The 22,388-nt window shown below is 46.3% G+C and overlaps 1 protein-coding gene, 1 long non-coding RNA gene and 1 other non-coding gene across 5 annotated transcripts in view; 2 read left to right on the top strand and 1 right to left on the bottom strand.

The window, feature by feature from the left end:
- Positions 1-15,837, top strand: part of SNX1 (sorting nexin 1) — a 45,194-nt gene extending 29,357 nt beyond the window's left edge. For 2 of the 3 annotated variants that reach the window (XM_060618326.2, XM_060618325.2), the window contains exons 7-15: positions 378-456; positions 905-980; positions 3,624-3,737; positions 3,924-4,017; positions 5,249-5,454; positions 8,231-8,374; positions 8,946-9,026; positions 9,503-9,574; positions 10,162-10,592. In XM_060618326.2, coding sequence (XP_060474309.1) covers positions 378-456; positions 905-980; positions 3,624-3,737; positions 3,924-4,017; positions 5,249-5,454; positions 8,231-8,374; positions 8,946-9,026; positions 9,503-9,574; positions 10,162-10,212 — 917 coding nt within the window. In that variant the 3' untranslated portion in view covers positions 10,213-10,592. Of the gene's footprint in view, positions 1-377; positions 457-904; positions 981-3,623; positions 3,738-3,923; positions 4,018-5,248; positions 5,455-8,230; positions 8,375-8,945; positions 9,027-9,502; positions 9,575-10,161; positions 10,593-10,630 lie in introns of those variants that run through there. The other variant, XM_060618327.3, reaches the window with a different exon arrangement.
- LOC132670546 (U1 spliceosomal RNA) lies at positions 14,029-14,193 on the top strand. Its single transcript, XR_009606776.1, has one exon. It is a non-coding gene; the product is annotated as a U1 spliceosomal RNA (small nuclear RNA).
- A 4,123-nt stretch (positions 15,838-19,960) lies between the features above and the next one.
- On the bottom strand, positions 19,961-22,362 carry LOC132669023 (uncharacterized). Its single transcript, XR_009605937.3, has 2 exons — positions 22,279-22,362; positions 19,961-20,242 (listed from the first exon to the last, which is right to left on the bottom strand). It is a non-coding gene; the product is annotated as an uncharacterized LOC132669023 (long non-coding RNA).
- Between the last annotated feature and the right edge of the window lie 26 nt (positions 22,363-22,388).

Here is a 22,388-nt window from a genome sequence, read left to right as displayed (position 1 = left end):
CTCCCGATTGAAATGTACTAAATTGGATGGAGGTTTGGGGGAGCTGAGGAACCTTCCCATTGCCATCAGTTGATGTTTGTTCATCTAGACTTAGAGTCCTGTGGCCCTTTTAGAAAACATATAATACTCTGCAAGTCCCAGAGTTGAGAACCTTCAGCACTCTGAGACTAGTTCCAAAAATGACTCTCATGTAAAGAATCTTTTGTTCATGTCTCCTCGCAACATAGAGGTGTAGAAGTGGCCTCTGGTTGTTTTTGGTAATGCTGTTCTCATTGCCTTTCCTTTTGTGGGCTTTCTCACAGGTGTTTGTTTGTTTTGTTTTGTTTTTTAATTCATGATGATTTACAGTTATTTTTACTTTTTAAATTCCATTCCAGGAATGACAAAAGTAAAAGTTGGGAAGGAAGATTCCTCTTCTGCAGAATTTCTTGAAAAACGGAGGGCTGCTCTAGAAAGGTAAATGCCATACATCCATTTTCCTGAGTAACATAAGAACAAGTGAAAAGCTGAAACAGACTTAATTATGAAACATTCACTTGAGTTAGTAGAGATGAGCCTTGACTGAATTAAAGATTCACACCTCTCTTAGCTCTCTAACCTTTCCTTGGTCTCTGACCTTCCCACCTTAGGAACAGACCATCTTCTTTTCTTTCCTCACCCTAAGTGAGCAGACAATGATATTCTCTTTTGCAGTCAGATATAATTGGCTCTGAGGTCTCTTTCTGAGCAGTTACTTTTCTTCTCTCTCTGGAAACGTGAAGAACATGAATTTGTGCTTATTAGCAGAGTCATATACTTAAGTGCCTTATCTGAGCACATTTTAAAGTAATGAAAGACATACGCTTGACACCCAAAACCTTGTGAGGCCAGGTTGACTAACCAGATAACTGCTTATACCCTGTAGGTACCTTCAGAGGATTGTGAATCATCCTACCATGTTACAGGATCCTGATGTCAGGGAGTTCTTAGAAAAAGAAGAGGTTAGTATTGTACAAACTGAATTTCATAATTTATATCTGCCTCTAGTGAAATGAAACTAATTCATTCAATATGCATTTAACCTAGTATAAGACTGTATCTTAATTTGTAAGCCCTCAAGAATGACAGGTAGTTTTCAGCCTTTGAAATAAAAGACGTTCTGCCTGTAGTCAAAAGCAACGGGTTTTATTTTATTTTATTTTATTTTGTTTTGTTTTATTATATTTTATTTTTAATTTTTTTAATGTTTATTTATTTTTGAGAGAGAGAGACAGAGTGCAAGTAGGAGAAGGGCAGAAAGAGAGGGAGGCACAGAATCTGAAGCAGGCGCCAGGCTCTGAGCTGTCAGCACAGAGCCTGACGTGGGGCTCGAATTCACGAACCGTGAGATCATGACCTGAGCCGAAGTTGATCACTTAACTGACAGCCACCTAGGCACCCTAAAAGCAACTGGTTTCAGGAGTCAGACTGCACCCTGGTGTTTTACTGGAACAACACAGTGATCTGTTTGGCAAGTCCTTTGTATGTCTTTCATAGGTTATGACTTGGCTCAAATTGAATGCTTATTTTGTGCAAGGAGCTGGGGGGCATTAGGTCAAAACCAATTACCACCGACCACAGAACTGCCATATAGCAAAAGTGTTGATTCAAGTAGACCGTCTGTTTTACAGGCTATGCATAGGCTATTCATGATTGTGAAAAACTGGAGATGGCCCAATTGCTAATAATTGAAGAATTAAGTATTATATATCAATACAGCAAATACTTTATTCTCGTCATAAAACAAAAAGTATACAGAAGCGTTCATATATATTCATTGGAAATCTATATTATAAGAATTACATGGGACTCCTGGCTGGCTCACTTGGTGGATCATGTGACTCTTGATCTGAGGGGTCATGAGTTTGAGCCCCATGTCGGATGTAGAGCTTACTTAAAAAAAATAATAATAATAGTAAGTGAAACTTGGTGCACCTGGGTAGCTCATTTGGTTAAGCGTCCAACTCTTGATTTTGGCTTAGGTCACAATCTCATGGTTGGTAGGATCAAGCCCCACATGGGGCTCCGCGCTGACATCATGGAGCCTACTTGGGATTCTCCCTCTCTCTCTGCCCCTCCCTCCCTCTCTCTTTCTCTCTCTCTGAAAATAAATAAACTTAAAAAATTAAATAAAATGTGAAACTTGAAACAGCAGGTATATAGAGCTATAGGAACATGTTAGTCAGTAAAGATCAAAAGCAACACTGGAATCAAATGATGTTGTATCCCATATGAAAGAAAAGTAGAAGGAAATAAGTGACAGGATAGGACTATCATTTTGTATTTATTTTTTCATTTTGTTTTTACTTTTATTTATTTTTTTAACTATTTTTTAAAGTTTTTATTTATTTATTTTGAGAGAGAGACAGAGCAAGCGAGAGAAGGGCAGAGAGAGGGAGAGAGACAATCCCAAGCAGACTTCACACCATCAACATAAAGCCCTATGCAGGGCTTGAACTTAGGAACCGTGAGGTCATGACCTGAGCCGAAACCAAGAGTCAGGTACTTAACTGACTGAGCCACCCAGGTGCCCCTGTGTTTTTACTTGTTAATTTTTACTTAATTTGCATACAGTGTGAATTATGTTAATGAAGAAAATGGTACTAGCTATATGTGGTTTTTCCCCCCCAAATGAAATTTTTTAATTAAAATTTCTTTACTTAGTGATTAAATCTTTTCATTCCTCCTCTGGGGTTCCTGTATCCATTTTTCCCTTTTACCCCCTCATCCCTACCTCATACCCCTAAAACAGGGTTTATTGACAACAGCACTATTGACACTTTGGGCTGGATCATTCTTTGTTGTAGAGAGCTGCCTTGTGCGTTGTAAGTTTAGTAGCATCCCTGGCCTCTATCCACTAGATGCCAGTAGCATCTCCACCCCAGTTTTAACAACCAGAATTATCTACAGACACGGCCAAATGTCCCCTACGTATCAAAATGGCCCCAAGTTGAGAATTACTTGACTAACCATCCTGAGCACTAAAATCTAATTTTTCACTGTGGTATAATATATTTACTGTAGAGTCTTTAGCATTCCTTTCATACTTTAGGAAAGAAGTGGTAAGACTGAACCAACCAAATTGTTTCTAAATGTTTGGCATGGTTGGCTTAACAAGATCACCCCTAAAAGTAACCCCAATCTGAGTAAATAATGCTCCTGTCCTTAGACCTTTGTTCAAATGGAATCACAGCACAACTTTAGAGCCTCTCGACCTTAAGTCCAGCTGTGTGCAGAGTATGCTTATCCAAAGGATCTCGTAACTTTTAACAAAAGCATGTTTGGTATTTAAGCAGTTCATGCCTGGGATAGCAGACCATCTCAACATGAGGTCACCTGGCTACATAACAATCTTACTGTATTTTCTTTCTGTACCCTATCTCAAAATGAAAACTTTGTTATTATGTTAAACATAGTCCTTTGATTTTTTTTCTTTCTATATGTGCTAGTTTACAGTTGTGTCTAACTGCCTTTGAAAACAACAGTCTACATTTCAAATAATTGTTTGGCAACTTTTGGGCATGCCATCTGATGGATACTAATTCTTCTGAACCTAAAATAGGGGCAGAAGATAACTTGCCATCCCCGCCTTCTTGGTCTTGTAGCTGCCACGCGCCGTGGGTACCCAGACATTGAGTGGTGCTGGTCTCCTCAAGATGTTCAACAAAGCCACGGACGCAGTCAGCAAAATGACCATCAAGATGAATGAATCAGACATTGTGAGTAGCCCTGTGCCTCTCGGCTTCCCCTGCCCCCTCAGTCTTATGGGTCAGAAGCCCTGAGAAATCCTGACATTTCTCAGATTAGAGACTTATCTTTTAAGGTAATTCAGTCCCTTAAGGAAACCCTGTGCTGTATGCCTATAGGATTCCCCTCCATTAAAGATCTGGACTTGTGTGTTTCAGTGGTTTGAGGAGAAGCTCCAGGAAGTGGAGTGTGAAGAGCAGCGCTTACGGAAGCTGCATGCTGTTGTAGAAACTCTAGTGAACCATAGAAAAGGTAACAACCTCGGAAATGCACTCGGAGCTGGAGATGTCTCCAGTGAGCTATAGGTGGGAGGGCATGCTGTTCCCAACCCTGTCGGCCATTCAAGTTGAAATTCTCAGCCCACCTGGTCCTTGATGTTCTCATCAAAAAGATACGCCCTGCACCTCCTGGCAGGAAACATGACTCAGCCACTGTGAGCATTGTGCCTTCTAGCTGGGAGGGGTGCAGGGGAACTGCCTCACATACAGCTTCACGTGGGACATGGACTTTAGTTGGTATGATTTGAATTGGTGGCTTATATCCAAAGTGATGTCACACACTTTAGCTACATGGTCAAATGGACAATATGTAAATTCAGGGAAACCATATATGTCTCCTAACCTTTCTTCACCTTTCTTTGGTGAGATTTGTCTAAGAGCTAGTAAAATTTGCCAAGTTTGAATGCTTTCCTTCTCTGCCTTAAACATGGTAATAATCAGGGGTACCTAGGTGGCTCAGTCAGTTAAGCATCCAACTCTTGATTTCAGCTCAGGTCTTGATCTCAGGGTGATAAGTTCAAGCCCGATACTGGGCTCCACACTGGGCATGAATCTTACTTAAATAAACAAACAAACATGGTAATAAACAGAAATCAAAACAGGCAGAAAACTGTTAAAATGAAGCCATTGTGAGCATTGGCAAAATATGGCCCAGCCCATGGGCCACACCTAGCCCTAGGCCTGTTGCTGTGAGCTAGGAATGACTTTTACATTTTTAAAGGGATGAGTGAAAAAAGAAAGTGAGGCTGTTATGTGATCCATAGACTTAAATCATCTAGCCCTTCCTAGAAAAAAAGTTTGTCCTGCTTTAGGACATGTAAGACTATGCAGTGTGCACGTACATTCACTCTCGTGCAAATAGACTAACAATGAGCTTTAACATAAAAATTAGAATCATTCCTTTGGCCTGTTTGCATTAACTGGCCCCTAGTTCTCCAGGAATATTGAAGCTGCTGCTTCCAAGTAGGCTAGGCCTTAACTTGGTGAGACTTAGAACAGCAGATGTCTCTCCCTGCTCGTGTGACCACACTGCACTCCCCTCACTTTTCTAAGTACAGTTGGCTGTGGTGTAAGTGACTGGGTTGCAGAGCCCACAGTTGTTAGATATGCAGAAGGCAGCATTTCTAAGGCATGCCATGCAATGCCAGCTGACTTGTCCCTTTTCGTTTTGAGATAAGAGGCCTCTGCTGTCTTCCTCCTTCCAGAGCTCGCACTGAACACAGCCCAGTTTGCAAAGAGTCTAGCCATGCTTGGGAGCTCTGAGGACAACACAGCACTGTCACGGGCACTCTCCCAGCTGGCTGAGGTGGAAGAAAAAATTGAGCAGCTTCACCAGGAACAGGCCAACAATGATTTCTTCCTCCTTGCTGAGCTCCTGAGTGACTACATTCGTCTCCTGGCCATAGTCCGTGTAAGCTTCTGTTTGCTTTCCTCTTTTTCCTCCCCTTTATTTAATTTGCCTTTGTTTTCCTTTTCCCCTTCCCAAGAAATTTTCATCCATTATAGCTGGAAGTAAGTGTAACTTTTTTCTACTCTCAAGAGAGAAGGTATCTTGTGAACCAAAAAATCCATTTTAACTTTTAGCTAGTTATCACTATGTCATTTTTGAGGCCTTATAGCCAGTTTTTAAAATGCATTTGGAGAAAAGACTACTCTTGAATTTTCAGGTAGGCCCCTCCTTATTGCTAAAGCTGTACACAGTCCTCTATGCTCCTTTCTTCAAATGAGGCTTATTACAGACCTGCTGTCTTGGCCCCCTGGAGCAATGACTCCTCAGTTCTTTGGTCTTTGCCTCCTTAACAGTAAGCGGCGGCTTTGCCTTTCATAAGAGCTCTTGCTGGCTTCCACTTGTCCTCTAATGTGGGCAGTCAGGTAACTACACGGAATCGTCTTGGCATTGCATGGAGGAGTGTGGCCACAGGGCTGAGAGAGCTTGTCACCAGAGTCCTTTGTGTGCTGTGCTGACCACACTGGTAACAACACTGCAGCCTACCTGTCAGATCTAGCACCTCACCTCTTCTCCTGATAACTGGGGCAGTCTGGTTTCCCATGACCTTTTAGAGCAGCCGAGGCAGCTTCAATGGGCAGTGATACTAGCTCTCGCATGGTCTCCCTGAGACAGAGGAAAGAGCCAAGAGGGATCCTGGTGCCTGCCTTATAAGGGACTAAATCTGCCCCTTCTCCAGCTTGGGACCAAATCTGCCCCTTCTCCAGCTTGGGACCAGAGTGAGCCTCTGAGTTGGAACAGAGCCACACTCACTCCCCATCCCCAGCATCTCCCCGACCAGGGAGCCCCTGTGTTGTCAAGAACCAAGCTGCTCCCAGGGCTCTCATTTCCTCTGTGGCAGAGTTGCTCAATAAAGCCTGTGAGGTCGCTAATTGTCTCCCTCAGCTGTTTGGTTTGCTGCTAACTCCAGAGTGTTGAGAGGCTGGAAAAATAACCTGCTTTGGAATTTGTAGAACTGGTCAGACTATGAAGGCTGGAGCACTACCTTAGGGAAGGGCCCTCTCTGGGAAAGTTTCAGAGGGGGGCATTGTTTGCAGCCTCAGGAGAGCATAGCTCTTGGATGTGACCCCCCAGGCATGAGAGAGGCCCAGCCTAGAGCTCCATGTAGGGACTGAGGCAACATGCTTGAGTGCAGAACTGCAAGCTGGGCTTCTCTTAGAGACCCTTAACCTGCCCTCTTCATAATCATGAGAGGGTGATGGGCTGGGGAGATGAGCAGATATTTCTTTTATGCTCTTCCCTGAACCTGGAACTGTACCACCCTTAGCCCAGAGGGTTAGGCTTGAGTCTTACGAGGTTACCCTTTACCTATACTTTGACATTGAGAGCTGCTTAGAAATTGCAAGTGAACAGCAGTGACAGTCAACGCTGGGGAAGGTGAATTTGGTGGCATTTCACTCCCTAAGGTTCAAACTTTGGCAAAGGCCTGCCCTAAGGAGACCTAGAAAACATCCAGAAAACTTCTGCAGAGAGCAAATTGGAGCAGGGCTGGGAGGCTGACCCCAAGTACAGATCTCTCATCCAGGCTGCCTCTTGAAGCTACTAAGCCAGTGGGGGTGGTGGATGGCTTGGTTACGCCAATAACTGTCTTCTGGAAATGTGATCGAGGGACTGGAAACGGTGAGGGGATGGGGTGCCTGGCTGGCTCAGTCGGTAGAGCATGCAACTCTTGATTTCAGGGCTGTGGGTTCGAGCCCCACGATGGGTATAGAGATTACTTAAAATAAGAATCTTTAGGGGTGCCTGGGTGGTTCGGTCAGTTAAGCACCTGATTTTTTATCTTAGCTCAGGTCTTGATCTCAGGGTCATGAGTTCAAGCCTCACATTGGGCTCCACGCTGGAGGTGGAGCCTACTTAAAAATGATAATAAAATTAAAAATAAAATAAATAAAAATAAAAATCTTAAAAAAGAGAAAAGAACTGGAAACTGGGAAAACCAGCAAGTGGACGTTGGGGAGCTTCTTGGGGGCCTTGATTTATCAGTTGAATATATGGATGGGATGGAAGCCGTGTGTGTCCCCATGGTAGCTTCAAGTATTTAGTTAAAGACTTGTTAAGCTAATCCTGTATACTATTTGGGTGTTAATTTAAAGGTTGCTTCCTTAGGTTGGCTTCCCTGGTATATCTCCCAGACTAAGCTAGGTCTCCAAGTTTGTTATTTTGAGATAGGTCTTCTGCTTGTTTACTCTGTACTCTGCATACTTGTAATTATTTATTTGCAATTATTAATATATGTCAACCTCTAACAAGCTCCATAAAAGTAGAACCACGTGTTTCATTCCCCACTGTATTCTTAGTTCCTGGCACATGGCAGGCAGGAGATCAGGAAAAGTACATAGACCCAGAGACTAATCTGAGGAAGGCAGTTCAGAAGCCATAGAACTGGGCACTGGCATCAGGCCACCTGCTGTGCTCCCAGCCATCCAACCTTGGAAGTAGCATGAAGCAGCATGGCACCGCCCCACTGGAGGCTTGGAGAAGAATCTTACAAGCTTGTGCTTTTTGATGTGAAGCTTCCAGCTGGGCACTAACATACGGCTGCAGAACCTGCCCTTGGTCAGTCCTTCTCTAGCACAGCTGCTGGGAGAGAGTCCCCCTGCCCCCCAAGCCCTACCCCAGGCAGAGCCAGGGGAGCTCCTGAAGGGCTGGTTGTGCTCTTCCCCAACCCCCACTCCCACAGGCTGCCTTCGACCAGCGTATGAAGACGTGGCAGCGCTGGCAGGATGCTCAGGCGACGCTGCAGAAGAAGCGGGAGGCTGAGGCTCGGCTGCTTTGGGCCAACAAGCCTGACAAATTGCAGCAGGCCAAGGACGAGATCTTAGAGGTGAGGCACACAGAGCAGACTGGCTCCTGAATGAGCCCGGGTCCCATCCCACCCAGATGCTTGAAACCACACAGCAGGCGAGAGAGCCGATTGAGTCTAAAGGACTGTGGCTGCTGGGGAAGCCTCTGAGAATGAGTCCAGGCTTGCTTTGAGGCCTGGCCCTTTTCCTCTCTTCCCATTCCACCCAGACTTAACAAATCCGATTCTCTGCAGGAGGGGTCGTGGGTGGGTCTGTGAAAAACTCCCAAGGCGATTCAGTATGGCAACAACTGAATTCAGTTCTCTGGAACTCCCAGCCTTTGTGGTGGGTACCTGAACCAGGGGCTTTGGGGTGCCAGAACTTTGAGACCAGGCCTGGCCTGGAGTACACAGCATCTCTTTTCCAGCCAGATGGCCTTCACCTAGACTTAGACTTACACACTGAATCTCCATATGGTTTCTAATCTTACCCAGAGGGGCAAACAGACATAATGACCAACTGAGGTCTCACATGTAGAATTCTGTCCAAAGGTAAAGACTCAGTAATGATACCATAATATTAAGTGATCCTTTCTGTTCCCTTTCTTCCCAGTGGGAGTCTCGGGTGACTCAGTATGAAAGGGACTTTGAAAGGATTTCAACTGTGGTCCGAAAAGAAGTGATACGGTTTGAGGTGAGATAGAATATCCTACTTCTCACAAGTGTGCAGTGCCTTGTTTAGTGGTGGTGTTGGTTTTGTTCAAGTCTATTGAGTAGGGAGACCGATGAAAGTGCCAGTGACCTGGTAGTTGTGAACAGACGTGGCTGTGTGTGTGTGTGTTCATGTGTGTGTTCACATTTATGTTCTGAGGCAGAGTGGCTGTCCTACACTTGTTGCTGGACCAGAGAAGTTAAAGCTTGCAGCTTTCCTGTGTCCTCTGGTTCCCTTTTCTTTCTCCTGTCTTCCTCCACCTCCCATCCCCTGCCCACCATGCAAGAAAGCCTTGCAAGTCCTTGGCAGAAGCCATTTGGCTGGAAATTATAGCTATTCCAGCTGCTAGCTATAGTTTCTGAGGCTCTGTTTGGCCTTGGTCAGCAATAAACTCCATCCCATCAAGAGGGGTAGGAGCAACTGTCTGGATGATCAGTCTAGAATCCTGTCTCCTATAGAAAGAAAAATCCAAGGACTTTAAAAACCACGTGATCAAGTACCTTGAGACACTCCTGTATTCACAGCAGCAGGTATGTAAGTTATGCATGACTTTCATTCTCTATGCCTCCTCCAGAGGCCAGCTGCCTACCTGGGGCTTTGGTGATGGGATGGGCTGGGCTGGCTGTATTGCTCTAACATGGAGAATCTAATAGGGTCTTTTGCCAAGCAGGATATTGTAGCCCTAATCCTACAATAAGTTAGTTTTTAAGGACAAACCCTACCTCTCCCTGTAACCCCCCATGGTACCACCTAACCCTCTTAAGGCTGAGACCCAATCATTGTATTGAACAGTGGATCCCATTGTGAGGAGCTAACTGAGCTGGGCAAAGCTGTAGCCACCACAGGGATGCTTCCTCCAGGGCAGAAGCAGGACTGTCTTTAGAGATTTCCCTTGTACTTGATGCTTCCTCTGAAGAGGGGTAAGATTGGCTGCCTGGCCAATCTGTCCCAGGGTCAACTCTCAGCCTAGCCATTTCCTCAGCTTGGCCTCAGCTCTGGCCTCCCTTTGGGTGGCTGAGACCACGGGGGAGTGCGTGGCCCTGTGCTTGCTCCCCTCCCAGGCTCAGTCTCTGCCACTAGGTGGGGGCACTTGCTCATTGTCCCCACTTCTTTGCAGCTGGCAAAGTACTGGGAAGCCTTCCTTCCTGAGGCAAAGGCCATCTCCTAATGGACCAAGGACACCAGAGCCCACCTGCCTGACGCTGCCTTTTTATACACTGTTCTCCACCTCTGCCGGACTCCAGTGATGCATCCTGCCTAGCCTGGACTTTATCCCTTCTTCCCTGCCCCCACGACCAACCTGTGCCCATTCTAACCATTACTCCATTTAGCTTCCATATATATTTTCTTACCTGAGAGAATAGTTTCTTGCTTTAAGCAAAAGACCTACACTAGGTGGTGGAGTTAGGGGATAGGGGTGGAGTATTGATATAAATATATAAATACAAATGTATATTTTTCAGGATGTGGTTAGGAACTGGGAATAACGTTTTCTGTTACTCCTGATGGTGCCATGAAAAGATTATGTAATAAAATATTTTAAAATCAGGTGACGTGACTCGGAATGGTGGTGCTTTTTGCTTTAGGCTGGGGAGCAGTTGGGAAACAGGTCCAGAATACTCCGAACAAAGAAGTTACCCAGGTATAGTAAGTTTCTCTCCACAGGAGTTTAAGCTTTTGCTGCTGCTTCCCTATGGGACTAGAATTTCTTTTTTTCTATCTACCTCTGCTACATACTCTGAGGGTCTCTTAACCTGTTTAATTCTTATTCCTACTTTTTTAGGGAAGGAGTTGTAAAGACATCTCTTATAGTAAGAGGGACAATGGATTCTCCTGCGAAGGAGGCAGACTTTCTTTTATTCCTACCCTGTTTCCCTTAGCTGCCCAGGGCTCTCTCAGTCTTGCCCTCTGATAGCAGACTTCTGAACTTCTTTCTGCCAAGTCCCCAGTAGACCGATTCCTGTTAAAAGTGTAAAGAGCTGATAAGGACTTAACACTTTATCTCCGTTGAGAACAGAGCCAGCACTCTGCCTCTAGATCAGGTCATCCAAGAGATCCTAAACTGTTTGAGGTTCCAAGAAGCTTTACTCTCTGTGCCCAGGAGGTAGCATGCCAACAACAGGGCCCGAGTGTTGTCAGCTTAGGCCAAGGGCGTTCAAAGGGGTCTCTGTCCTGGCCTGGCCAGGGAGACTGGAGTCTCACATGCGCTGTTGCTGGGCTTCCCCTCAGCTGTGTCCACAGCTGCTTAAGCTGGCTGATCAGAATGGTCTGTGAAGCTGCTCTGTGGGGCAGGGTTGGCAGATTGCCTGCCATGGAACCTCGCCACTCCTGTCTGCCACCCCCCAGCCCCAGAGACGCCCCTTTCTGTGGGCATTCCAGGCCTGCTCTGTTAGTTCTCTTGGGTGGGTGGTTAAGGTTTGGGGAGGGACAGCCTGAGGCAAGAGAATGCAGTAAACAGCACTGATTTCCAGTGCACCAGCCTGGTGGGGGCAGGGATCCAGGGTGGGGGTGCAGTGCTGGCAAGTATTTTTTTCAACAGTTGGGTGTTTTGTTTTGTTTTGTTTTGTTTTGTTTTGTTTTGTTTTGTTTTAGAAAAAGTCACTCAGTCTCTCCCTATCCCCCAATATCTTTATTAACACTCTTGATTTTTTTCCTTCCAGTCTTGCGTTTGCTTTTGCACAGTTGTAATAATACCCACGTGAAATATTTTGTATCCTTTTATCATTCAGCACTGTATATTTTGTAAGCATTTCTTCTTTATTGTTACATATCTTCACAAACTTTATTTAGAAGGCTATGTAATTTTAAGGCTTCCACAGAGTGCTTGTACCATAATTCTGACTCATCCCTTGTTGTTGGATTCTTGGTTGTTTGGTAAATTTTAAATTTTAATATAATTTAAATCTTCTAGAAAAGTTACAGGATATCACGAAGAATTCCCATATAGCCTTTACCCAGATTTACCAAGTGTTTACATTTTACCTTATTTGCTTTATGATTTATTATCTATATTTACATATTGTATTTTCTGAAGCATTTGAGAGTAAATTGCAGACATTGTGCCCCTTTACCCCCAGATCTTTAGTATACATTTCCTTAAGAACAAGGACATCTCTCATAATTTACAACCATAAGTATGTTTATCAAAATCAGGAAGTTTGACAGTAAACTAATACTGTTACATAACCCATGGTCCATATTTAAATGTTGTCAGTTATCCCAGTGGTGTCCTTTATAGCTATTCCCTTTTTCCTGGTTCAGGATCTTGTGTTACCTTGAGTTGTAACATGCGATCACTTGTGTCTCTCTTAATCCAGAAGAGTTTCTCAGCCTTTCTTTGCCTTTCATTACCTTGGCATTTTTGAAGAATATAGGCCAGGTATTCTGTAGAATATCTTTTGACTTGGATTGGCCTCACGGTTCCGTGTGACTATATTAGGGTTTTGCAATTAGGCAGGAACATCACAGAAGTGATGCGTCCTCAGAACATTTTAAGTTGGCACATGATGTCGGTCCCGTTAATGCTGAAGTTAACTCTGATCACTTGATTACTATTTTCCCCTTTGTAATTGACAAGAAATTTGTGGGGATGTACTTTGAGATCATGTAAATACTTTGTTCCTTCTCCAGTGTGCTTTTCTGGCTCCATAATCTACATTTACTGGTTGGCATTCTACTAAAGAAAAACATCCTTTCTCTCTACTTAATAATCTACTTGTTTATCAGTATGCATGAATGGATTTCTATTTTACTCAAAGTGCATTGCAAGCCCTTGCTTTGATTTACTTTGATTCTCAAATCATCCCAGATGATTTTTTTAACCTGTCCCCTTCATTTTTTTTTTTTTTTAACACTTTTCTTACTTTCTGGCATAATAAAATGTTTCAGGCTTCTCTTATATCTTCCTTGCCCCAGCTCTGGAATCAGCCATTTCTCCACAGAGTCCTGATTTCTTTTAATGGAGAATTAAATATATATAGAAACCAAGATCTGCGTGCTGAGCGTGCTCATTGCTCCTGCAGTGTCATTGCTTCTAGGCTTTTGGCAGAGCAGGAAAGTAATGAAAGACAAAGATATGTAGCAGTAGCAAGAGAGAGAGATGACATAAAGAATTAGATATTAGAAAGCATGAATTCACACAGATCCTTACAGTCTAACCCCATTGGGTTTATCTAAGTCTTCTCCCTTTTCCATACTTGCAACTCTTCTCCAAAGAAACTTAATTGTAAAACTTTATCCTTGCTTTGTTGTATTCCATCCTGTGATCATCTTGATGCAAGTCTGTTATTTCCTTGGGATGGACTGTGGTTTCAGAACTTCCTCCTTAGCATCTGGCACTGGAGGTTGACAGGCCTGTGCATTTCTGTACAGAGCTTGCACACATGGAAACTGAGAAAGCAAACAGGTTAAGGGTACTGAGCCCAAGGCCTGCACAGTGGTACAAAAGATAGAGTCATTCTACCTGGGGCCTCAGGAAGAAGACGTTTGTAGAGAAGAGGATGCTTGAACTGTGGCTTAAAGGTGAAGAGGCATTTGCCCCTTCTGCTGGGCCCATTCTACCTCCCTGTCTCTTGACAGTGGGAGGTAGGCATCTAGGGAAATGTAGGTGGCTTGGTATGGTGTGGGTCAAGTCATTGGGCAGCCCACAGAGAGTGACAAGCAGGAACCAGATCACACTGCTTGATACAACTTGTGAAGCACTTGGCACAATTGCCCAGAAGGGTGGGGACCCACTGAAGGGACTCAAGCAGGGAATAACATGTTCACATTTGTGATTTAGACGCATCAGACTGGAGGCAAGGAGAGCAGCCATGTTCATCCCAGCCAGCCAGATTGCTGAGGAGGACAGAAGGGATGGTCTCTTGGAGAGGCTCAGAAGGTGGACGTGGAACCACTGGACACCTGGTCACTGATCTGAGAGAGGCCTGAGGGATGAGCTAGCCTGACTTGCAGGTTTCTGGCTGGAATTTCGGGATAGACAGTGAAGAGTACTTAGCAGGGAATATACCATGATCATGAAGGTGGTTTCCCCCAGGGCGAGGCTTATCCATTGCACTCTGGATGTGCTGACCCCTGCGATTTCCCCAAAAGTGGGGAACTCGACTGCATAATTTGTGGTAGTGGGGGACTACGTTCATGCTTCCCCCTGGGAGGGTGCGGTGGGGGAAGGATAGACAGTGAAGGGAGCCCTTAATGACACAGGCAACACAAGGCCAAGTAGGTTTGGAGCAGATGGGAGCAGAAGCCGTCAGTGCTGCCTGTGTCATGTAGCATAAGAGGCTCCTCTGAATGGGAAGGGAGGCCCATGCTGAGAGGTGGGAGAGAAACCTAGTGAAAGGAGGCTTTGTTTTATTTAAAGGTGGGTCAGACTTGGCATCTTAATAAAATTCAGAGGAGAGAAAGGGAATCGCTATCAGAGCTGTGTCTGGGGACAAATGCACAGAGCAGGGAGCCTCACTGCCAAGCAAGGAGGTGTGGAGAAGGAAGACAGGGTGGGGCAGAGAATATAGGTCTCCTGCTTGGTAATTAAAGTGTTTTCAAATAGAGATACCTGGTTTTCCTATTTTGAGTCAAGTGGTTTAGAGAAGAGGTGTGGAGACGAGTCTGTACTTCCCTACTTCCCCATGCATTATTTTCCCAAAGAATCTCTGGGCTTCAGAGTCTAGAGCATGAAACTTTGAGCTAGAGGGACCCCAGCATTCAATATGAGTACTGAGTGACAGATTAAATGAGAAGTAGGAATGATAGAAAGTGTCACTTACGCATAGGTATTTGTAACTTTGAACTCTGTCCAGAAGACTTTCATTCTGAGTGCACCTATAGCTGGGAACCATAAAGAAAATAAAGAATACCTTTGCAGCTTAAAGTTTAAAAACCAAGAGATGATAATGAAATCTGCTAAGGATGGGACCAGGAAGTGATTGAAGAGAGAGCATGGTGATGGAGGAGGGTCCGTTGCTGAGCATGGTTACGGCCCAAATGGGAGTGGAAACCATGGATTTTGAGGGACATCAGGTCCCAAAGTGGTGGAATTTTCTCCACAGCAGCCTAGGGGAGCAGGAGGAAAGGGGAAGATGATGGTGATCCCTCCTGGAGCAAAGAAGAACAGACCTTTGCTGCAATTGTCATGCACCTGAACTGAATGCCCTGTCTTTGGAGACACTGGCTAAGTGTCTTGTGGAGAGACGCTCCACGACTGGGGAGAGTCGGGCCCGAGCTGAGAGTTAGAAATGGGTGAGAACCACTCATCCGTGTCTACTGGCCATGGGAAGGGTGTGTACGTCATCTGCCAACGTCTTGTGGCACGAGATGTGTGGTTGATTTTGGCGCTCTCTGCCAAACAGTCAACTCTCCGAAGTGGTACGTCTTTGTCACTCCATGGTCCCCAGGAAAGATTTGGTCTCAAAATAGGCGCCAGATAGATCAAGGTTGAATGATCTCCAACTGCAGGTTCTGCCACCTGGCACTCCCAGTGTTCTCTGAGAGGATTCCCGCTCGCTTTCCTGTTTATGTCCTAGCGCTTCACAACAACGCCCGACCCCTGACAGAAACTGCCCCCAAACATGCTCATGCTCTTTGCTTCCTCAGTTCTGTGCGGCCCAGGCCTAAGGAGCCTTTTGTTAATGGTGGGCTTTGTACCTGACATGCCCTGTCTCGGTTCCCATCCCTCTCTTCAGTCTCAGAATTACACCTGTCTGAATGGGAGTGGAAGTAGATGGAGATGGAAAGCACTGGTAAACGTGTCAGAACATTCACGGGGGATTCCCGTAGACACGTCTAGAAACCAAGTCCATGAAGAAGACTGTGCAAAGGGGCCCATCTTAGCAAGGTGTACAGTTGTAAAAATTGAAATCAATCTCTGTACAGCAGGAAGGGATTAAATGAATTATGGTACATAATACGATTGGGTGTACAGTCATTGGAGATGATACATAGCTATATTCATTGACCAGGAAAACGTTTTTAAGTGAAAAAAGTAGGCTATAGAATTACATGTATAGTGTGGTGTAAGTTTATATAAAACTATATATATGGAACGAATGTTGATTGAATTGTTAACTATGGTTGCCCTAGCAGGATGGAATTCTGCATTATTTAAAATTTTCACAGTATTTTATGTTGCTTGGAATTTCTATGTATTTTTATGATCATAAAAATTAAATAAAGTGTTTTCATTATGGGAAAAAAAATGCAGTGCATCCTTTGAGGCCTACTCTCTATGTACCTTCTCTGGGAAGCTTTCTTTGATGCACTTTCCATTCTACCCCCAGACTGGAACGGGAGACCACCTCCTCTGTCGCTCTGTCATCCTCTTAAACCTCTGGTCTTTCTCACCCTGTGTGCATTGTTAACTCTGAGATGATCTCATTAGCCTCTGGGGTTCTGAACTCCTTAAGATCATGGACTGTATTGTTCCTACCTATCTCCATGCTCCCTTCCACCCACAAAGGCAGCCTAAGGGGGCAATGGCTGCCATTCAGCTCTGGTGATTATTGTTTTAGGAGCCTGTGGGCCCAGATCTTGGGGGTTTTGAAGACATTCAGAAATCAGGCTTGATCTGGGGTTTGGTAGGCCGTGCTGTGGTTGGCAGGAATGGTGCTCCATCTTCCACGGGAGGCCTGCAGTCTGGGAGGTGATAGCCACCTGCCCCAAGGCTTGCCTCAGCCAAGATTCCTCCCCTTTGCCCTCGTTGGTTGTGGAAATGCTCCTCTGGCTATGATGGCCAAACCTCTGGGGCAGAAAACACCACTCACCCCCAAGGCTGGTCCCAGGGAGCCAGCTGCACAGCCTCCATAGGATGCATTTTGGGTCCAGAAAAATCACAGAAAAACCATTCAATCTGAGTTAGGACCTTTCCCTAAAGGGATGTGACCATTGTTTCCAAATCACTGCCCCCCTCCTAGCTTCAGAGCTCTCAGCTTCCTCTTCCATTTTGAGTGGCAGCAGTGATGACCACAGGGGCCCAACCAGCAGGCCTCCCCACAGCCTCACCAGAAATAATAAGGCACCTGGCAGGTGGAACAAGTGTGGGGGCAGGATAACCCCTTCCCACCGAGGGGCCTAAGGATAAGGGCTGTCATGTGTTAAACACCTACTCTGTGCCTCTGGGCTCTGAAACATATCTGGCACCAGAGAACTTCCAGGTAGTAAAAGACTGAGGCTTTGAGAAATTAAGCAATTTGCCCAAGGTCACCCCCCGCACCCCCCCCCCTCCCCCCGCGAGAGCTCTGAGGTTAAAACTTGAACCCAATCTGCTTGACTCAGCTTGTCTGCCACCCCATGTCTCACACATTCTAGACAGGGATGGACAAGAGGAACCTAGATATTAACCCACTAAGTTGTTTTCTTAAAGACTTGAATAAATTCACACAAGAGACCTGTTAAGGACATGTCACCCACCTGGCCTCATAGGCTTGTGAGCTTCTCTGACCCCTGTGAGATCCTCTCTCCCCAGACAGGCACAGTGTGTGGCCCAGTTGGGGAGCAGGAGCAGAATCTGGAAGACAGGAGCAGCTTGGGTGAGTACCTGGGAACCTTTGGCGGCAGAGACTAAAACCTCCACTTGCTGAGAGACCTGAGACAGAACCCAGAGCTAGAATGGGAGGTGGGAGCATCTCAGTTCCAGACCTCAGGGCCTGGGGTTGCGGCCCCTCCCAGCCTCTGGCCTGGCTTTCCACTTGGCCTCAGTTCTTGGTCTCACAACTCTTCACAGTAAACCCCCGTGACCTGAGGGTTCCTGAGCACATCTTTGTTCCTTGAACCTCAGTGCTGGGCACATGAGGGGGGCCGAGTGGTTGGTTCCCTGACATAGTCATTCTAGGGGTGTTGGGAGTTGCTGTAGCACCAGAAAAAAATCTCCTTGGGAAGCTGTGCAGCCTTGGATGGCAGGTGGCTGGGGTGGCCTCTGCCAGCTCCCTTTGCTCCATCCCTGGGTCATGTCTGAAGCAACTGAGCTGTCCTTGTCATCTGGAAGGGGGGACACTGCTGGCTGGAGCCCCAGGGCTAGAGCCTGTATGTCCCCTGAGAAGCTGGTTACCAGCCTACCCTGAGCCAAACTTTGCGTTTGGGGCTCTGGCGGGACCTGTTTGTCAAATGTGTCTTCCTAACACAACCTTCCCCTGGAGGCTCACTTCTCCTTCCTCACACCTCAGTTTCCTCATCTATAAAATGAAGAGTTTAGACTTCTCAATAATTTAAGATGTTTTAGAAGAACTATTTTCTCAGACATCTACACCAAAGTTCAGTATTCAACATAAAGGTACTGTGTTTTTTTAACATTTATTTATTTATTTATTTATTTAATTAATTTTGAGAGAGAGTGAGCATGAGTTAGGGAGAGGCACAGAGAAAGAGAGAGAGAATTCCAAGCAGTGTCAGTGCAGAACCTGACCACATGGGGCTCAAACTCATGAAGCATGAGATCATGACCTGCACTGAAATCAAGAGGGGGATGCTTAACCGACTGAGCCACCTAGGTGCCCCGGTATTTCATCTTATTTTATTTTTAAAATTTTTTAATTTTAAAATTTTAAAATTGATAAGATGTACTCATTAAAAAGGCAATCAGTAAGAAGTCAGAGGCTGTTAGGATGAACAGGATAGTTGCTAATTTACACCAAACTCTGCTTCCAGTTGATTCTACCTTTTTTTTGGTTGCACAATATTGACAAGATCAGGAAAATTCTGATCACAGAGTTAGTAGTTAAAATAGTTCGTTTTTTAAGCTAAGCTTGCAATCTCAGGATACTGAAAGAGGAATAGTAAAGTTGTGTTATTTTAAAGTTGAATCAGCAGCAATATATTAGGTTGGACCATATATAATTGCCAACAACCCGCCGTTTTGACTTAGGGCAAATTCTTTTAATTCAGTAAATAATAATAGCTGACATTTATTTACTGTGTGCCAGGCCCATGCACTTTGGAAGCATGATCTTTCAATCCACACACAGCGCTCTGCTCTGCTGATAAGGACCCTGAGCGCGGGGAGCTGTCTGAGCTTGCCTGGGTGACCTTAGCCTCTGGGTGACGCCATCCTGGCGACCTTGCTCTGGCAGGGCTAGGTTGTTGGGTCCCCCTCGGTCTAGTCTGCCTCCTCCCACCGCTGCCGGCCAGGCCAGGTCGAGTCCGGCAGGAAGAATCCAGCTTCTGTGCCTCGGCGGCGCCCACAAGCCCAGGAGCTGTTTGTCTCTTAAACGGGTTAACCACCTCCTGAGCAGCGTCCAGCCTGCCTAGTGAACGCGGCTTTGCGTGCCTGTGCGGAGGGGCCCTGAGGGCCAGGGCCCAGCCACCGCGGGAGCTGTGGTCCGTCCCACCTGCCCCGCCCCCACCCAGAGAGGCTCACCAGATGGAGCCCAAGAGGGGACACCTTTGCCCCCAGCCCTTGCTGCCCTTTTGGCCACCTTGCACCAAGCCCTTGCTTGGCCACCATCCTCATCTCCAAGAGCTGGCGTGGGAGTCAAGAGACTGGTGTCTACAACGTGGTCCCCAACCCGGAGCAGCACTGGTACAGGGGAAGTTGTGAAAACCCGTACAGGATGAGGCTCCACGCCAGGCCCAAGCACTCAGGAAACTGGGCTCAGAGCCCTATTTGAGATTTAACAGGACTTGTAGGTGATGATGATGCCTGCGGAGGTTGGAGAACCACCCCTCTATAATCTGATCTGGAAATACTTTGGCCAAGTTGGTGTGTGACCGACCAGTACTTTTAAGCCCCCTTCCCTTAGAAACTTGGAAATTAAAGTCATGTGTTAGAGAGTGATGGAGAAAAGACAGAGGCTTGCACACTAAACCTCATTCTAAAAACAAGTCACTTTGAGGGTCTACACACCTGTCATATAGTGGGTGGGACTCAGCTCAGTGTTCATAGACTGAGTGGGCCAGTGCTTACAGCATACAGAAAATAAGTTTTCCTTCGATTATAACAAGTGCTTTGGAGTTTACATTATGTCACGTATTCCCCTTTACAGGAAAATATTCTCCATAGCTTGTTTTATCTCTCCAAAGACACCCCCAAATGTCTGCAAGCCAAGGATCTTGTTTTTTCTTCATTTGGATCTTCACTCATGGCCACGGAACACTGAAGAATCAGGAGCTGCAGGTTTCCTACCAGATGTTTTATAAGTCAGGTGCATCAAATCTCCCTGTATAACTGGTGCTGGGAATCCATTAATTTGAGACGTCTCAGGAACACCTGAAAACTAAGCATATAAACAAGGTGTGTTCAACAATCTGCGATGGGTCGACGTCGCGAGGTGTCCGGCTCTGAAGGTGAGCAGAGGATTCCTGTTGTTATTCCTTTAACTCCTCCCTCCCTGCCTCTCTCCCAGGCCTTCCCTCCTCTCCCCAGCCTCTTCCCAACATCTCCTCCCCCCATTCAGTCAGAAAGGCTTTCAACCAACAAATGTTTGAGCGTCTCTTACATTCTTGGTGCCAGGGCAGCAACCACTGACAAGACACTGGCCTGATGACCCTCAGAGCCTGGGGCAGTGTCGGGAAAACCAGGGAGACCCACAATAAACAAACAGTAACTACGTATTGGAATAAGTGCAGAGACAGGGTGATATGATAGGGTAAGTGGACAGGAAGGAAGGTCTCTTTGAAGAGGTGAGTTTTAGGCCAAGAGCTGGAAGTTCTAGGCTAAACCCACCAGGTGAGGAGTCACAGCAGGCACAAAGGCCCTAAGGCAGGAAAGAGCAAGTTGTGTTTGAAGAACTGGAAGGTCACTGTGGCTGGGGCCTGGTACATGAAGGGGAAGGAGAGGAAATGAGATGAGAGGTGGAGGCTGGGCTAGGTCACTTAGAGCTCTGTAGATTGTGGTAGGGAGGGGATGTTTTGTTCAAAGTACAACACGAAAGAAGCCTTCATAAGGTTTGAAGCAGTTGCTTTGATGGTGGTTTGTGCTGCTAGGTAGACAATGGACCTTGTGTGAGAGAGGGAGGCAAGGAAAAGCAGGGAGATCGATTAAGAGATGTAGCAGTTTTCTAGATGGTAGGGCAGTCATTAGGACAGGTGACCGAGAAGCTTAGAGGTCTGAGGTCCTGGGAGAGGACCCCCTGGTCAGTAGACAAGGAGAACAGGGTCTTTGAGTGTGGGGGCTCCAAAGTACAAGGAAATGAAATCTCAGCACTTCTGTTCACAGTGGGTGGTTTCCCTTCCGGGAAGTTTCACCTTCCTGATTGTGGGGCTTTTGTGAGATGGAACTTGGGGGAAGAAAGCGTGGGGCATAATATTGGTGAGACCTGCTTGCCCTCTTTGGGGTCACCCTCTCAGCTTCTCTCTAGGGGCAGAACTGGGTGGGGGGTGGGGAGAGATTCTGCTCGAGCTCAGAAGCACCTCTGCACTAGCAGGGGAGGAAGGGAGTCAGTGATCCCCCAACTGCCAGCCTCTACCCCTAAGACAGGTGCTCTGTTTCCTCCTTCCCACCTTGAGGCCTCCAGCCCTCCCTCCCTCCACTGTCTGCTTGGGCCTTTGTTGGGGGAAGTCAGGGGAGTTGAGGACTGTGTTGAATGGGACAGATCTCTTATGGCTGAAGTGTAGGGGGGCTTAGTAGGGGAGCAGAGGCCTTTTCTAGCCCAAGGGGTCAGAGAGTTCTGAATTAAATCCTGCCACATACCCAGGAAGGCCCTGCCCAGAGGGGTGGGCAGTAGCAGCCTAGTGCCATCTCCTACAGTCCCTCTTCCCCATTTATTGCCCTGTACACACACCACCCACCTCTGCCTCTAGGACAAGCCCTCAAGCTGCCAGTTTCTCAGCACCTGCTATGCTGAGGGCTTAACAGGGATCATCTCCATTTCCATACACCCTCCTTAGGCATATTATTCAATTTTGCAGATGAGAACAGGTCTACACAGTTCAGGAAATCCAAACTATCTGACCCTCAAAGCAGAGCTCAGGTCCCTAAACTGCTTCATCCAGGCAAACTGGATCTGAAGAAGGTTGGGGCTGAAAGATGAATGAATGAATGAATGAATGCATGCATGAATGAATGAAATGAAGGGGCTTGTGGATGGTGGGAGAGGTGGACATCAAAGAGAAATTGGCCCAAGCCCTCCCCAGGCGTGGCCGCGCTCCCAGGGTCCAGGTGAAAGGTGGAGGAAAGGAGATGGGGGGCAGCCTGGTCTAGGGGAAGGGTGTGAGGATCTCAAAGAACATCCTTGATTGGCCCCCAAGGTCGGCGCCTAGGTCTGGGCCCCGCGTCCCTTCCTGCCGAGCGCCCACAGGCTCTAGTCCTTACTAGGCGCTCAATAAAAAGTAGGTGAAATTTTGGCTCGTCTACGGCTGTTAGCGGGCACTCAGAAAATGTTGACAAACGGCTGGCTCTCCGCCGCTGAAGGGTCCCCACCT

Source organism: Panthera onca, chromosome B3 (assembly GCF_046562875.1).
Source record: "Panthera onca isolate mPanOnc1 chromosome B3, mPanOnc1 haplotype 2, whole genome shotgun sequence".
Classification (NCBI taxonomy): domain Eukaryota; kingdom Metazoa; phylum Chordata; class Mammalia; order Carnivora; family Felidae; genus Panthera; species Panthera onca.
The sequence above is the reverse complement of the archived record's forward strand: the minus strand, read 5'-3'. Positions and strand labels throughout refer to the sequence as shown.